Source organism: Diuraphis noxia, unplaced genomic scaffold (genome assembly GCF_037042655.1).
Source record: "Diuraphis noxia isolate RWA-SAM2 unplaced genomic scaffold, SU_Dnox_SAM2 contig0002, whole genome shotgun sequence".
NCBI lineage: Eukaryota > Metazoa > Arthropoda > Insecta > Hemiptera > Aphididae > Diuraphis > Diuraphis noxia.
In genome coordinates, this window is record NW_028301712.1 from 15524554 (window position 1) to 15543235 (window position 18682).

The 18682-nt window shown below is 31.0% G+C and overlaps 3 protein-coding genes across 3 annotated transcripts in view; 1 reads left to right on the forward strand and 2 right to left on the reverse strand.

Annotated features, from left to right (window-relative positions):
* The window catches only part of LOC107170766 (uncharacterized), a 164172-nt gene that overhangs the window by 17837 nt on the left and 127653 nt on the right, over nt 1-18682 (reverse strand). The window lies entirely within an intron of this gene.
* LOC107170796 (uncharacterized) lies at nt 11073-13089 on the forward strand. The gene is made up of 5 exons (XM_089218721.1): nt 11073-11187; nt 11263-11456; nt 11989-12163; nt 12273-12464; nt 12546-13089. The coding sequence occupies exons 2-5, from the start codon at nt 11271-11273 to the stop codon at nt 12947-12949; spliced, it is 957 nt and encodes a 318-aa protein (XP_089074847.1). The 5' UTR covers nt 11073-11187; nt 11263-11270; the 3' UTR covers nt 12950-13089.
* LOC149058146 (uncharacterized) lies at nt 16810-18357 on the reverse strand. Its single transcript, XM_089218722.1, has one exon. It carries the CDS (start codon nt 17834-17836, stop codon nt 17171-17173), a length of 666 nt encoding a protein of 221 aa, XP_089074848.1. The 5' UTR covers nt 17837-18357; the 3' UTR covers nt 16810-17170.

The window sequence follows — 18682 nt, forward strand, 5'->3', positions numbered from 1 at the left end:
ATTCAACCAACAATTGATTGGGTTCCAGCAGCAATGCGTTGGTAACTTATTCCAGTGGCAGCGGCAACAATGAGTTGTCGGCGGCGCGAACAACGATTGTGGCGATGGCAACTATGATATTGACGACGGTGCGTATCAAACTGTGACTGCGGCACTAATATGTCAACGGTGCGTATTATAACCGTGGCGGCAACGAGATGTCGACGGCGCGAGCAACAATAACGGCGGCGGCAATAATAATGATATTGACGACGCGAACAATGATTACGGCGGTGGCACTGATATGTCGACGGTGCGTACTATCCCTTTCAGCTCTAACCCTCACATTTGTGTAGGTAAATAACTATTAACTAATTGCCTGATAAATATTTATTTTGAGATCTATTTAAAGACTAACCATCACATTTGTGTGGGTTATTCAGTATAGCCCCAAAGACCTGAGACATGTAAAGTGTTTCAAACTTTGTGATATTTTGTACATACGCTTTATTATTTATATAAAGCTTCAAAAAATTGTTAAAAAAATTATTAGATTTTTATTCAGTTAGATATATTACCTACACATTTGTGTGGGTCAGGTTTGAAATACTCATATTACATGAAACACAAGTATATTGTTTAATCTTTAATTTAAAATAAAACAAATTATCATTCATAATACTTCTATACAAACCTTAAGTTAATTATTATCCTTTAAAAACAAATTATTTCTATAGATAAGTACCTTCTTTATAGTAATAATATTTAAAAAAATGTTGTTTTTATGTTTTATGAAAAATTGTAAAACAATTTTTTTTAGCAGTTAGACATAAATAAATATCACACTTGGTGCATTTGATTCTTGATCGGCTTTTACATCCCTTCATCCTACAGCATTTTGGATTTGGTATGTTACACACTTCTGGCCAATGCTCAAATCCATCCTTCACTTTGGTTGTTGGTGGGACTGGTGTCCTATAGTTTTGTGGTCTCTGTGTTGTCATCTGATTTTCCTCGGTGTCAGACGAATTTGATTCTTCAGATGATAGTGCACGTTTATTTGGCGATTTAGTTAACCATTCTCTAGCAACAGCGATTTTAAAATTCATAAGGTCCATAATTTCATTTTTACGTTTTAGTAACTTTTGCGCGTCTTCTCTATATTCCATCCAGGCGTTTACGATGCTTAAGTCAATGAAATGTAGTGCAACTTTTAATGTCCATTTTCTTGATTTGATCCACGTACGGTAGCATTCCATTTGTTGGTTACATATATCTACGCCACCCATGTACTGGTTATATGACTTTACAACATCTGGACAGGGTACTTCGATTTCCTTATTTTCCGTTTTACTCCATCTTTTTACTACACTATGAGGTTCTGCTCCTGTAGCATTAGAAATTAAAGTCACACATTTACTATCCTTCCACTTGGTCGCAGATATTTGATTGTCACACCTTGTGAACTCCTCCCAAACACCTCTTTGGAATTTTTTGTCTTGACTAAAATGCACGTTCCTTAATCTATTTGACATTATTGTGCCTGTAGCAATTAGTCCCTCACTAAACAACCGATCCAATAATGATACTGTTGTAAAGTACCGGTCGAAAAATAGAACTGATCCCTGCGGAATACTTTGAGACAAATGAAGTACGACTGCCGGTCCTAGCCCCAACGATTTGTCTCGGAATGGCGTATCGACACCTTGATAAATTTCGAAATCAATTACTTTCCCTTTTGACGTAGTAATTACGAAATTTTTTAAGCCAGTGGGTCGTGGTTTGTTTTTAACATATTGTCTGCTTGGACATCGACCAGTAAACGGAATCATTTGCTCATCCACCGAGTAACAGTCAACTAAACGGGGAATATTTCTACACGCATTACGAACTTGATCAATTATTGGTTGAACTTTCCAAAATCGGTTAATATTACCAGCTGGACGATTATTAATATCGACATAGTGCAAACTAGAGCGCAATTTCAAAAATCTGTCCCTCGTAATAACTTGTGAAATAGGACCAAAACCCATGCCTCTACTATCCCAATACATTTTTAATCGAGGGTACTTAAACACACTCATCATAGCATGGACACCGTACACACTTTGTATTTCATTTGCAGTAGTTTTCAGTTCTTTTCCCGTTTTGCTCATTACATACATATTTGTATACAATGCTGCTTCCTCAAAATGTTTATCAGGAAGATATGTTTTGACATAATCAAATGGAGTTCTGATGTTAATCGGTAAATAAGGCCCAAAATTATTACCTGGTAACGGTTTTCCAATAAATGATTTTTGAGTCCAACCAGTATTCAGAATAGTCGCATTTGGTAATGGATTCTGGTCTATTTGTTGTTGTAAGGGGGATGATGGTGAAAGCGTTTGATTTTAGCCTGAAGTAGAGACAACAGGTACGTTTTCGGTTACAATGTCTTCTTCGCCCGAATCCGAAAAATCAGATGCGCCAATTATTTGAACTTTCTGGGGATGCCAAGTACGGTCAACATCTGAGTCGTCACTTCCATAATCTAAATCCGAATCGTCACTTAATGTGGCCAACATTTCAATAGCTTTCGCGTTCAACTTTGCGCGACGCATTCTTGAATAATTATAACTCAAATAAAAACAGAAACCGTAGGCGAAATAACGTATGATAATCAAAATGTATGACACAAAATCCGAACACGCACAAATGTGTGGGTAAATTAAAAACGATATAACCGCACACAAGTCGGACGATAACTGATTAAATTATGTGACTGATCAAAGCATTATAACATTTTAAGAATATCATGTATAATACGTAGAATAATATAATAAACCCAGTGACTAATTATGGACTATAAATGTACCATATTGAATGCATATCCGAAAAAAGAAAAAAACCCATGATATTATTAATATAAATTGATAAAAATAATTTTAATTCAAACACAATAACACGCACAATCGGGTGGGCTAGGTCTAAACACTGTAACTCATTCCGTAAATTAGGTACAAAATATTTCACCCAACCATCACGTTAGTGTGGGATAGGTCATAATAGTACTTAAAATAAAATAAGCCTCGGGTCACAAGTGGTACGCGTAGTAACACACACAAAAGTGTGGGATAGGTCCATAGTATTAAAAAGCTAATAAATATCTTCGGGCTAAAAGGGCTATAACAGCGGCGGCGGCGGCAACGAGATATCTGCTGTCTAGTTTGACCTGGTTGATACCACGTCCTAGGCCAGCATATATAGTGCTCGGATTGTGTATAGCCTGGTGTCTTGCCTATACTTATGTAGGTCAGTGTGAACGCGTGGCGGTTAGTTTGACTGGTTACATCGATCAGGTTTGGTGGTTTTTGGATGATATACACTCCTTTGATGGTGGGCGGTGATGTGTAACCGATGTAGTTATTGTCCCTTTATCCTTTACTCCTGATGGTAAAAGACTTTTGAACTTATTTGCTTCTAAAAGTTGCAGTGAATGACGTAGTCGTAGAGTGCACGCTCCGTCGCGCACTCTGTGCGGCGTAGGTGCGATCAACAACATTTCATTGTTTTGCATGTTTTCTCAACGTACGTATGATTTTGGTGATGCGAGTCGTACGTTATAGGTAATTTGCCTTGACTATAATGTTTTACGCGAAGGATTGTTCAGTTATTGAAGTGCAAAATGATAGAAAACGCGTAAATTGTACCTCGCTGATAACTGTTTAGATGGTACTGGCCTCGTCCACCGGATGGCGCGCCTGGTACCTATTCTGTCTCGTTACAAGGACTACACGCTCCGAGTCGCGGAATATGGACTGCCGGATGACAAATATTCGTTAGGATTCGAAGTCGGTCAACGTTCACCCTGGCAGACAACCGACACAGATTTACCACCAATATTAGACCTTATATCCGGCCAATTTCCATACGGCGTGAACTTATCAAGTGAGTCTTAATAATAAAAATAAAACTAATATATTTTAAATCACATCTTACATTTTCAGACGACGCCCAATCATTCCATCCGAGTGATTATTCCGATGGAGGCAGATACGACGAGAGCCGGGTGTACAGAATTGTACATTGGAAAAAAAAAAGATATCCAATTTTATGTAGAAATAAAATATCCTATTATAAACACTTAAAACTTTTTTTTTTTTCAAATCTAAATAATAGATTTTTACCGCAGAATACCAATTATTATTATTATTATTATGTCGTCGAGGCATCAAGTATATATTATTATTTAAAATACTGAAGTCTAGTTTTTTTTTTCAAATCTAAATAATAGATTTTTACCGTAGAATTCCAATTATTATTATTATGTCTTGAAAAAAATACATTATTTATACTATTTATACTATTTTTACACACATAAAATAAATATGATTCACCTCATTAAATGCATAATATAATATACATTTTAAGTTTTTTTTTTTTTTTAAAAAAACCTCTTATTTTAACGAAACTATTTATATTCTACATCTCGTTAAATATATATCATTAGTTTGTATTTATTTAAAAAAAAAAAAAAAAAAAAAAAACATTATCATTATAGCCTTATCACGAGGCGTGTATTCCTGTGTATTACTCGGTATTATTATTATTATTATTTTTTTTTTTAAATACCTATAAAAACAGATTTTTTCGTAGAATACCAATTATAATGATTATAACACCTAAAAAAATATATATTGTTTAATACTACTTATAATTTATATTTATATACATACGCATATCACATAAATATGATTCACCTCATTAAATGCGTATAATATGTATTATATATATATATTTAATTTAAAACCTCTTATTTCGACGAAACTATTTATATTATAAAACTTGTTAAATATATATAATATATCATTAGTTTGTATCGATTAAAAACTTATTAACACTATAGGATCGGAATTCGGAATAAAATATAAATAAAAACGTATATGTAAATTTTTTTATTTAAAATTATATTAATAAAAACATTTTATGCAGAAGCTCCATAGTCAATTTCACTCAAAATCTATGATGAAACTCCTGTTGTGCAAACCTTTAAATATCAGGGATACAGCTGGGATGTCTCCTGTGTTATATTTCTCGATGTTTTCAACCGAGACGGTAACTGTCTTTGGGAAGAAGACGTTTATCGTCCCCCTGCTCGCCCCGTCAAACAGTACACACGCCACAGTCCTGCCGAATTTCGTCTCGACCGTCTTCATTGATCGCACAGGGTATGCGTACGTAGTGTAGTATGGTGAGCTACACTCACGATATGTAGGCAAAGATATTTATATGATAGACATTACGAATTAATGTAATCGTTAGAATCTTAACATGTGAGTGTTCGACTATCTCAACCCATCACACGCTTATACCGTATCGAGCTGAGCCGAGCCGCGTTGTGCTGAGACGTGATGAGTCTACTCAAACTGTGTCGGCTCCTGTTAGGCCACGCTCTAGAAAAAGCAGGGATTACCTCTAATGATATTATTATTACTAACTATATTATAACGATCAAGTGGATATTTTCGCTTGATTAAAATGTAATGTATGTAATATTTAATATATATATATATTTAATACAACATACAACTATTTATGTCATTACTGTAATGATATGCTCACACATCATGATTGTATGTTGTTTAAGGCCCTCCGCACACTACGCGACTTAGACGCGACGCGATTTTTGCCTCTCGCGATTTCCTAGCAAAGTGATTGGGAATCCACTGATGGCGCAATTTGTTAACAACGCGATTGCGACGCGACTGTGACGCGAGCGACGGACGACACGTGCGACCGACAGTGCTGGTCGCTTGGCAGTCGCGTCGCGCGGATCGCATAATATATTATTATTATATAGTAATATTATAATATAAATAATATAATATTATAATATATTATAATATATAATATATGATATATTTTTTAATAATATACCTAATATAATATGTCATAATGATGGAAGCGTTCAACGTCAAATTTGTTGGTGAAATTGAAAAACATCCAGAACTTTATAATTTCACTATACCGGAGTATTCAAGAAGGGATTGTCAAGACAAGAGTTGGCATAATGTGTCAATGGCAGTTAATTTATCTGGTAAGCAAATATACTAATAAAATAAAAATTATTTTAATATATTAATAATTGTTTTTATTTTTAATCAGAAACTAAAAACCTAATTTTAAAAATACTCCAAAAACACGCTATCACGCAATACACGTTCCGAGTATTAATAGTTTTAATTCCCACTATTATTAAACATAAATAAAATTATTTATATATTTGCCAACCAATGAAACATCTTATCAGTACTCTTTATAATGTATACAGTATACGCATTTATAAATATAACGAAATAATATAAAATCTCGTAGGTAATGCTAATATAATAATTTTTAATTTTAATAATAAAAATACAGAGAGAATACCATTAAATAACATTTTATTAAATGAAACAAAATATTACAGACTATATACAATTATTCCACTGCCACGGAAGTGATGCTTGAGGAGTAATAAAGTATCGTGATAAATAATCTCTCAAGTCATAACCTGATGATTGATCATTTACTCGTACGGTACTCTCATTTGATGTCCAATCATCTGTTGTGATGTTGGTAGTGTTATTACGCAGACCAACACTTTCTTCAAAGTTTCGCATTGCATATCGAGTACCTTCTCTTTTACGAATAAAATTGTGGAGTATACAACACGCCTTTACGATATTATTGACTTTATCAACATCTCGGCAACGAATGGCGGTACTCAGCACTTGAAATTTTTCCGTCATCATTCCAAATGTGCACTCGATAGTTTTTCTTCCTCGGCTCAATCGGTAGTTAAATACTCTTCTAATGTTGTCTAGAGTCCGTCTGGGGTAGGGTCTCATTAGAAATTTTGATAATGGAAACGCCTCGTCTGCTACAAAATAGTAAGGAAATTTACAGTTGTTAGTATCATAAGGTAGCTTTGAAGGTGGTGGAATATCAAGTTGTGAGTGAGTTATATGATATTTCATTGCTGAAGCCCGAAATATTCCACCGTCACTGTTCCTACCGGCATATCCGGTTTCGACCATTGTAAAAAGTCCATCAGCATCACAACACCCCAATAATACTATGGAATGGTAGGCTTTATAATTGAAATTACTGGAACCTGTATTCGGTAATTTCTCTATACGAATATGTTTTCCATCTATACTGCCTATACAGTTAGGGAGATTCCACAATAATTCATAACGTTCTGCAATATTTTTCCATTGATCCTTATTCGGTTTCGACATCCAATATCCATTTATCACATCCCATATTATCTGAGTCGTCTCTGCCACGATCTGCCCAACTGTTGTCTCTCCTCGGCAAAAGTACAACCCAAGCGAGACAAATGTACTCCCTGTTGCCAAATATCTGTAAAATATAAATGTAAATGTATCATCGTTTTTTTTTTTTTTTTTTTTCAAAACAAAAATAATATCTACCACCTTTAAGTAGATGCTTAATATGAATGTTTTAGTGAATGAATGCAAAGAAAAATGGAGGAATCTAAGGACTACGTTTGTGAGAAGAATGAAAGACTCTAAAAGTGGATCCAAAGCCAAAAAACCGTATTATTTGAACGAGGCAATGCAGTTCACGATACCATTTGTCAAAACCTCTGCAATACCTAGTGGAAATTTGTCACCTATTCCTAATGAAGATTTTGAGACTCCCGATGTGTGGGAAAACTCAGACATATCGGAATATCCTGAACCAAACCAGCAGGACAGCAATCCAGTCTCATCACCAGATATGCTTCTACCACTTTCTCCTAATCCCTCTACTCTGAATAGCACCACACCACTAATTACGAGACAATCTGAAACTGAGCGCGTTAACACTCCAGAATCGACATTTTTGAAGTCCAAATATACTACAAGTAAAAAAGTTAAGAAAAATAACTCTAGTTCTACTGATGCTGACAAAGCGTTTGCTGAATATTTTGAAACCAAGAAAGCCAAATTGGCCGCTAGTACTTCTGATGCCAGAACAGATTCAGTGAAACAATTTTTGAATAGTCTTATACCAGATCTTTTAACAATGTCAGATGTACAACTGAGAACTTATAAGCGTAGATTTATTGAACTTATAGACGCAATACTTTGTCCTCCCCCAGTGAACAGTCATTCTTCAGTTGGTACCTATTTATCTTCGTTTACATCAGATGAAAGCTCAGAAAATTCAAATTACACAGTCTTGTAATGATTAATTTTATAAATAGTATATTTAATAAGAAGGATTTGTTTTTTTTATGATTTATTTTATAAACACTTATGTTAAATAAAAAGGATTTGTTTTTTTTTATGATTTATTTTATAAACAATTATGCTAAATAAGAAGGATTTGTTTTTTTTATGATTTATTTTATAAACAATTATGCTAAATAAGAAGGATTTGTTTTGTTTATGATTTGCTATATTAAACTATATTAAAAAGACGGATTTTTTTTTTTTTATGGCAGTAATATTCATTTAATGTGAAGTATTTAGTGTTCAGAAAAGGTCGCTAAGCTAAAAGTTGTCTAAGAAGTTTATAATAATTGGTTAGGCCTTAAATGTATATAATGATATATTACATGGTAAGGTAATAAACAAATTTGAATTAATTTCTTTGAATAATATAATACTTTATTATTATCGAGCCTCACTTGATCACATACGTTGATAATAAGATAACATATGTTTATAATGTTTATATTCTTGTGTTCTATACAGCATAACATTTTGACAATATTTTGACTCGTTTTGGGCTGTTTTCACTTGCCCCCCTTTTTTATGATTAGTTTTATAAAGGCTAATATTAAAAACTATATTAAAACTATTATAGGTATAAAATAATTTTAATAATAATATAATATTATTAAAATAGTAATATAATTTATGTACCTTAATGTGATTAATATTCGTTCTTCTGCGCCCACACATTCTCTCATGTTAGTATTCTTCTGATGAATGGCAGGAGAGAGAATGTCAACAATTTCTTAATAGGATTCCTTCGACATTCTATAGAATGCCATAAATTTGACGTCGGTTTCCTGAAGTTCTCTAGCAGAAACAAATAGCCGACAGTGGTGATTCCTTTGAATATATGGATGAATCCAAAACTTCCTTTTTTGATTCCGTTGTCGCTTTTCTCTACTAACCAACTTTTTGTACAAATAGTACGTAGCAATTGCTTCTTCGTCACTAGATGAACTCGACATTTTAAAAAAGGATGTGAAGAACTGGTGTGTGAAACCTCCGTAAAATGACTGATAATAATCGAATGTTACATAAACAATAATAATATTAATCGCACGACAATCGCTTCGTGTGCGTACGCGTATCGCACAGATCGCTCGTATCACATACAACGCGCCCACATCGCGTCGCGTCTAAGTCGCGTAGTGTGCGGAGGGCCTTAATATTCAATAAAATAAATAACAGTCAAGTTGTCGCACGCAGATAACAGTTAAAATCCAACAAAAAAAAACACCATTTTCCACTGATGAAAGGAACGATTTGTATTATTTAATCACATGGGAACTTATACGTAGTTGTGACTATTTGGCACAACACGTGTGAGCTATTTCGTGTGCCACCAGAGCAGGGGATGGTCCAATGAGGATCTCTGTTGCCAAAGACAATGCTAAGTCTTTGGAAACGCAGAGGCCTTTGGTGGAGCCACCTACAACCCTGGCTGGCTGGACCACGTCGTCTCCTTCCATCAGTGCATGAGCACCACTCTACAGTGCATGAGCACCACTCTTGAGTGCATGAGCACCACCCAAAACTAAAACAACCTCAAGAGTGCAGGAGCACTTAAAAACTTTTCAACACCAGACATTGCGAGCGACAGCTGGACCGTTTCTTTTTTAAAATCGAAATTTAACAGTGTTGTTTTTCTTTAATCTGAGTGTTTAATAAAAACCTTTATTTATTTTATTACGTCAACTGCATATCAAAGACAGCTGCGAATAAGGTAAGGTGCATGCGCATCAATATTCATATATTTATATAATTTCATATATTATATTGTATTTATTAGATTTTTATAATTTAATAGGTAATTAATATTTTATTACTACGGTGTACTTGATCGTTCTCGAATCACGACCTCGAGAACTCTCCGACGATCAGGAGGAAGGTAATAGCGCAATTTTAATATTTATATCTAGTAATATATAACTATTGGCAAGAGCCTTAGTTATATAACAGTTATATTAACTTAAATATTTTAGTTATATTATTATTTATTTTAGAGTTTTATTTTTATTATTATAAATTCTTTTCTTTTATTTTTGTGTTATTACATTACTATCATAGTTATATACCGCGGTTACATGCACAGTTAAAACCGATTTAACTCAATTCGAATTAATTAACTCCCGGAGTTAAATGCATGTAAACGATTGTTAATTCAGTTCAATACCAATTCGGTTTACCTAAAACGGTTTAATTAATCCACATTTGAAATGCGCATTGGAAATAACTACGGGAGTACAAAATGCATGTAAACGGATCAAACTACAACAACCGAATTAGCCGAATCAGGATTGCGATAACTGGTTATGATAATAAATGTTATCAATTATAAAAGTTATAATTTTGGTGATTATGTTAATCACCAAAACGCTAATCTGACTCGTGCAGGAGGAAAAGTCAATAATACAACGCACTGATTTGTCGGTCGAGTGACGCAAGTGCGTCACGGAAGAATTTATTTCGTTACAAGTCGACAAAGAAATAAAAGAGTTTACATATGTTAAGTATTAACAGTGGTAAAACAAAAACAATGACGCGAGCGTACAGCGGTGGTCATGCGCGCATCAGGCTCGGAGAGTCAAGTCGGTAAGACGGGAAAAAACGTAGTGTCGGAATGTCGGGCGCGACGGTGCAACGGTCGCTCCGTTGCGCAGCGCGCGCGACGGTCGGTCGTGCGTCCGGCGGCGAGTCGAGCCGGCGGAACGTAGAGGGGGCGAGACGCGAGTTCGGTCGGTCGGTGCAAGGAGCATAAATATTACTCGTGAACGCAAGTGTGTTAAAATTTATACAATGCAAAAAGGACGGGCGGTAACGTTGGTACAATGTTGCATGTGATGATACGTCGGAGTATCACCACATAATTAATGATAATATTCATTAATTTTATCTGTTTCTGTGATAATAGTTATTCATTAATTATTTAAGTAGACAGTCAATTAAAGAACTCGTAAGTACTAATTTACAAACTAATTAATATAACAGGTGGTGTACTTATTATATATTATTATTTATTACTATAAAGTATACAACATGAATCAAATTACGAAGAAAACTCGCACTAACTGGCCCGAATCAACGGTCCTATGCATGTTGGATATATTTAAAGAAAAACATATTTTAAGTCATTTGGATCATTCAAAATACAGGAACTCTGACATATTTAAAACAGTTGAAAAGTCTATGGTCGAACAGGGATTGAATTATAGTGCTGAACAAGTAAGTTAAAACTTTTTTCACTTGGTATAATTACAAAACTATAAATATTGTAGGTTCCTATATTAAATGATAAGCCTCAGATCATAGTCTACAAAGCGTTAATACAATCTATTGTATCACATGGCATTTCTCTCTGGGGTTCTGTTTATAAAACCCTTGTCCAATACCATTAAATTAGAGACTACATTAAACTCACTAATTAAATACCTATTCAACTGGCAACTGGTCTCATCACTTTACTTTTTTACTATATAAAGAATTAAAAATATTTTGTTTTCCTAATCTGCATTTATTATTTGTTTATACAGTATTATTTAAGTATAAATATACTATTTTTTCAGCACATACACTTGGTCATAATATTAGGTTTCAAAAAAAAAAAAAAAATATTAATATAAATATTCCTAAATTTAGAACTACTTTTACACAATCAGATAAAATTTTGAAATGATAGCACATATGAAAAAAAAATATAATAATATAACTACAGTGCAATGTGTAATTTAATGTGTCTTGTTAAAATAAATTTTAGATCCGTATCAAATGGAAAGCACTGAAGGTAGCTTATAAAAATGTAATCAAGCACAATAGTTGTAGTGGTGTTGATAGAATCACTTGCCCTTACTATGACAAACTTGATTCCCTTTTAGGTCATAGACCAGGTACAGGTATCCTTGCAGATGGGATAGATTCAGATACATTGAATGGTAATAAAATATTTTACTTTTCATGTATACAATTACCTAAAAAATTATTATTTGTAAAAATGGAATACTCATTAATTTGTTAATAAATATTTATCATATGAATAATTAGTGGATGAAGTTGATGAGGATCAAACAAATACAGAAGAAGTAACTAGCAATTTGTTCAATGTAATTGAAGATACATCTGAAAACAATATTGAACCTGTTAACTGTGAAAAAAATGAGACATTTTGTTTAGATATTGGAAACAGTGACAATTCTGTATGTAGTCAAAAAACTACAAAATTGTTGAATAAAACAAGTAATTTATTTGAAGAGTTAATTTTTTTTAAATTAATTAATTTAACTAATATACATTGTCTTTACTGTCTTCTACTACTAGAGTCCGTCAGATCTGCACCATATGCAAGAGCACTTAAAGGATTTAGCACAGAGTTTATGGAGTCACAAAGGCAGCTACAAAGAGATTTCTTTGAGCAACAAACAAAATTAAATAATGAGTATTTTGAGAAACAAAAGACATGGGAGGAAAAAGTAATGCAGAAAGAAGAAGAAATTGCATTAGCGGACAGAGCATCAAACGAATTTATGATGAACAATATTTTAAAACTTATGGAAAGACAAATTAATCATACTAATTCATATACACCAACGATGCATATTCCAGCTACCTATCCATCTACTTCATACATGCATCTTCCTTCTACTTCATACACAGATCTGCCTTCAAATTCTTTATCTACTCAACAGTTGTTTCCTTCTTCATTTCCAAATGAACAAGACTGAAATTATTTTTTGTTTTTCAAGTATAATTATTATATTATATAATATATTTTAAATATTATTTAAATTTTTTTTCAATAAGTTTAAAGTTGTTGTTATTATAAATGTTAAAGTATTTTATAATAAGTTCAAAGTCAATGAACAAGGCTGAAATTATTTTTTGTTTTTCAAGTATAATTATTATATTATATAATATATTTTAAATATTATTTAAATTTTTTTTTAATAACTTTAAAGTTTTTGTTATTATAAATGTTAAAGTTTTTTATAAGTTCAAAGTCAATGAACAAGATTGAAATAATTTTTTTTGTTCAATTTATTTAAATAAAAAAGAATACACAATACACATCATTAATATCTGTTAGGTATTTATTTGAATAAAAAAAAAAAATAGAAATTATAATGTCCTGACTGAAGAACTTCTTAATGGATAATTTTTTACCATGTACATTTTTAAATGTTCTCTAATCTTCTTCATATCATCAACATTTGAACTTGTGTCTCTACGATTTGTTATGCAGGTTGTGGGTTGAGGGTAAACTACATCTGAGTCTTCAACATTTCTTAACCATGTGGTATTAAAATGATCATGTTGCAATTCAATAATATTGTGTAGTGTAACACAACAAGATACAACAGATGGAACAAAACTATGGTGAATATCAATCCTTTTTTGTAGACATCTCCATCTACCTTTTAACCTTCCAAAAGCATTTTCAACTGCCATACGTGCCGAACTTAAATATGTGTTGAAATTATCTTCTTCAATGCTTACACTACCAGTATATCCTTAAAATAAAATAAATATAATATACAATATATCAATTTTTAGTGTAAGGAAAAGTAGTTAATATACCTTTCATTAACCATGGAAGGAGTGGGTAAGCTGGATCACCGAGCAAAAAATAAGGTACATCTATACCATCAATATTTTTTTTAATTGAAGGTATTTTTTGATGAGAGTGGTTATATAAGTTTGAGCTTTTTAAAACAGCAGCATCATGTACACTTCCAGGAAATTTTCAACATATATCAGTAAATCTAATTATTAAAAAAGAATAGTTATAGATATACCTAGATGAGATGTTACCAGTATTTAATCATAGTTATTGACTATTGTCGAACACAAAATGTCTAGAGGTATATTACATTAGTAGTTAGTAGTTATACCAAAATGTGATCTATTAGTAAATGTTTAATTTGTTTAATTACTTATATTCATGATCTACCACTGCTTGGCAAATGAGTGAGGTCCAACCTTTTCTGTTGATGTAGTCTAATCTACCATTAATTGGAGCTAAAATAGGAATGTGTGTTCCATCTATCATACCAATAACCTTAAATTTAAATAAAAGTTAGAAAATATATTCTTAAACAAATTATCAGGGATATGTCAGTGTTCAATATGAAATTGTCTCTTTAGCTTAATATTTATATCTACCTGTACCATCCCAGTTTTTTTTCCACAGCATTTGCTATACGTAAAGCTTCTTTTTCATCGGGAAACTTAACATACTTAGATAGAAGTACAGTATTTATACATTTGACAACTTGATAAAAACATTTTTTGACTGTGCTTTTATGCACTCCAAAAGCATTTCCTACCACCCTGTACTCACAACAACTAGCCAATTTGTAAATAGTCATTGCAATTTTCTTATCAATTGCAACAGGCGCTCTTACAGGCAAACAATTTGGTTGAAGATGAATTGTTAGTTCCCTAAATGTATTATAGCCCTATTAATTAAAAATTTACATATGAAAATTTTTTATTTATTTAATAGAAACATACTGGACAATTTTAGATTCTGAGCGGAGCGATGAATGTATTGATTTTACCATGATGTGTGTTTTTTTTTTTTTTTTTTTTTTTTTTTTGTGTCTGTCATCACGTTTTGGGGCAGTAAAAATGCTTCGATTTTTGACTTCAGTACCTCGTTCGATCAGAAAGTGAATCTAGTTGGTACTTTGGGGGGTCAAAAGTAAAAAATTCTTAATACTTTTCTAAATAATTGAGAAAAACAAACTAAAAATTAAGGGAAAAACGGGAAATTTTACGTACACTCATTTTTCGACAAAATCGATTTCGGTTTTTGATGTAACTTTAAAACAAATGACCATAGATACATGAAATTTTCACCTAATGTTTATATAAGTATATTCTATCCACCATGCAATTTTCAAAAAATTTCGACTTAAGTTTAACTATTCATAGGCATTTCAAATTTTCGATCATTATTAGTTTTTTTTAAATTAATATCGATAAAAATTTATTTGTTAGGCAGAAAAGCTTGAAAATTTAATACAAGGCTCTTAACATATTGTTACAATAGCAGTTGAAAAATAAAATAAATTCATAGTCACAATTTTTTTTTATAAGCATTCAAAGTTTGAATTTTGACAAAATACGTAAAAATCACGAAAATTCACAAATTATTTTAAGCTAGAAATTCATAAAAGATTTTCTTTTTAAATCTAAGATTTAAAAATTTAATACAAGATTCCTTACAAGTTTTTCAATCTTTATCACAAATAAAAATTCCACCTGAAATTCAAATTAAATTTTTATGAGCATTTGAAATTTAAATTTTTACAACATTGGATTTTCACTTTTAGCGATTTCCTTATTTTAGTGTTACTCTAAAACAAATTACCACAGATACTTGAAATTTTGACTGAATGTTTATATTAATGTTTATATAGGCGTGTTATATATTTGATAAAATTTTCAAAATATTTAGATTTGTTTTGAGTTGTTTACTGACATTTTAATTTTTCCACTTTATTAGTTTTTTTTTCTATAAATATCGATAAAAATTTATTTGTTCGGTAGAAAAGCTTTAAAATTTAATACAAGGCTTCTAACACATTGTAACAATAGAAGTTAAAAAATATTAAAAATTCATAGGCACAATTTTTTTTTATAAGCATTTAAAGTTCAAATTTTGACTAAATACGTAAAAATTACGGCAATGTTCAAATTATCTTAGATAGAAATTCATAAAAGTTTTCCTTTTTAATTCTAAGATTTGAAAATTTAATACAAGGCTCCTAACATATTTTTACAATAGAAGTTGAAAAATAAAACAAATACATAGTCACAATTTTTTTTTATAAGCATTCAAAGTTTGAATTTTTACAACATATTATGTAAAAATCACGAAAATTCGTAAATTATTTTATGCTAGAAATTCATAAAAAATTTTCCTTTTATATCTAAGATTTGAAAATTTAATTCAAGGCTCATTATAAATTTTTACAATAGCAATTGAAAAATAAAATAAATATATAGTCACAATTTTTTTTTATAAGCAATTAAAGTTCAAATTTTGACTAAATACGTAAAAATTACGGTAATATTCAAATTATCTTAGATAGAAATTCATAAAAGTTTTCCTTTTTAATTCTAAGATTTGAAAATTTAATACAAGGCTCCTAACATATTTTTACAATAGCAGTTGCAAAATAAAAGGAATACATAGTCACAATTTTTTTTTTAAGCATTCAAAGTTTGAGTTTTGACAACATATTATGTAAAAATCACGAAAATACAGAAATTATTTTAAGCTAGAAATTCATAAAAAATTTTCTTTTTATATCTAAGATTTGAAAATTTAATACAAGGCTCATAATATATTTTTACAATAAAAATTGAAAAATAAAAGAAATGCGTAGCCACAATTTTTTTTTTACAAGCATTCAAAGATTGAATTTTGACAACATATGTAAAAATCACGAAAATATTAAAACCTTTTTAATATAAAACCTTTTTTCTCTTAATATTATTGACCATTCATAATTATTTGTCTAAAATGATTATTATTTTATCTTTCATAGAATAACATATCAGTGGCGTTTGGCACCCTTTCTATAAATCTGGCTAATTCCATACATATAGGATTATTTAAATTTCTATTTATCATCATATCTACTAAAAATCGTTTTATAGAATTTATTATTTCCAAAATTTCTTTATCTTCATACGGTACTAATATAGATTCATTTGCAGTTATTATATGATAATCAAAACAAGTTGTAAAATTATACCATTCTCCTTGGTTTGGATTAATGTGTGTTTGTATAGCTAAATTTATATTTATTTCTTGCAGTAATTGATTGTTCCTATCCATTATGATTTATTTACTGATTCCTACTATTTTATTTAAATGTTATCTGTTTATTCTTATTTATTTATACTATTATTATTTTTATACTATTATTTTTTTACAAAAAATGACTTATGAGGTTTTCATATTTATATTTTCTAACCATGAAATCAAATATACATTTAGTTAAGATTACGTCTGTACGAGGGTCATGAGCATAAGTTAATTTATGGTTCTTTGAACATATTAATCCATGAGTTTCTTCTAGGTTTAGTAATCTTCCCTTCTTATCGAAAGTTCCTACTTCCACCTCGAATAATATCTGCTTAGTATCTGATTTCACTATCTGTATTACAAATTGTTGATTAAAATATTTATCATAACACGTTAAATTTATCATAGGAAATTCGATGATACCTAATTTCTTTAAAATAACCTTATCTGAACTACCGTTCCACACAACTAATATATTTATTTTATTATCCCTTAAAATATAATTTTTTATATAATCTGCATTTAGACTGTTTACATCTGCTCTCAGACTTTTATTCAATTGGTCCAAGCAAGCATCCCTTAGTTCAGTTTTACACTTAAAAATCCTACGGATCTCCTTTTGTGCTACTTGTATTTCCGAATTTTTCATTGGTTTAACCTCTTCATTCACTGGTAAATACAATGGTCTACCTTCAAGCTTCCTTATCTTATATCGGTCTAAACTGTTTGAAATTGCACCTGATATTAAAACCATACTTGTTCGATGTATCATGGAAAACTCGAAATCCATTATTACGAACTTATGTGTATTCTTTCTACAAATTTATACATATATATCATTAAACAATCAATTCTAATCTTAATTCTAGTATTAACAAATTGTTGTAATTCATTTTTTTATTTAGTTAATATTGGTGGAAAACTATTAGTAATAGATAACCTATCAGGAGTATCAGTTATTTGTTCTACTGATGTTTCTTTTTCAATTTTTACTTCACCTTCTCCACACGATTTACTTTGCACTATAGGTCCTTGTAAATCGTGGGCATGTAAATTAAGTTGTCTAGTAGTTGGCTTCCTGACATTGTTATCATAAAATGTACTATTACCCTTTAACTCTTGTACCTCATAACTAAATTTTTCATGTGGTTTTACCGATTTCCTTATTCCTCTAGTATAAGCCTTATTTATACTCATATTACACCGATACAATACATACAACATCAATATAAGAATTAATGAAAACAATAATAACCCTATTATTCTATATATTAAATAATGATGATCTTCATTTAGATTACCTCTTTGGCGTTCTAGTTCGTTCTAATTGAGTATGTATTAACCCTTTCTTGGTACGTGTTCCTATTTGTCGTAATTCTATCTCGTTAACTAAAATTGGTCTTATACTTGTATTTAATAAATCTTTTCCCTTAATGACTTCAAATATTTTTCCCTATCTAAATCTACTGAATATTGATAACCTTCTTCTGTACTTAAATCAATTAATATTTCACTTTCAACTATTTTTACTTTATCGTTATTTTTATTATCTTTAATATCTACTACGTTTTTATTATCAATTGTAACGTTAGTGGGTTCAGTTTTTACAAGTTCCTTAATTTCCTGTAATTCTTCC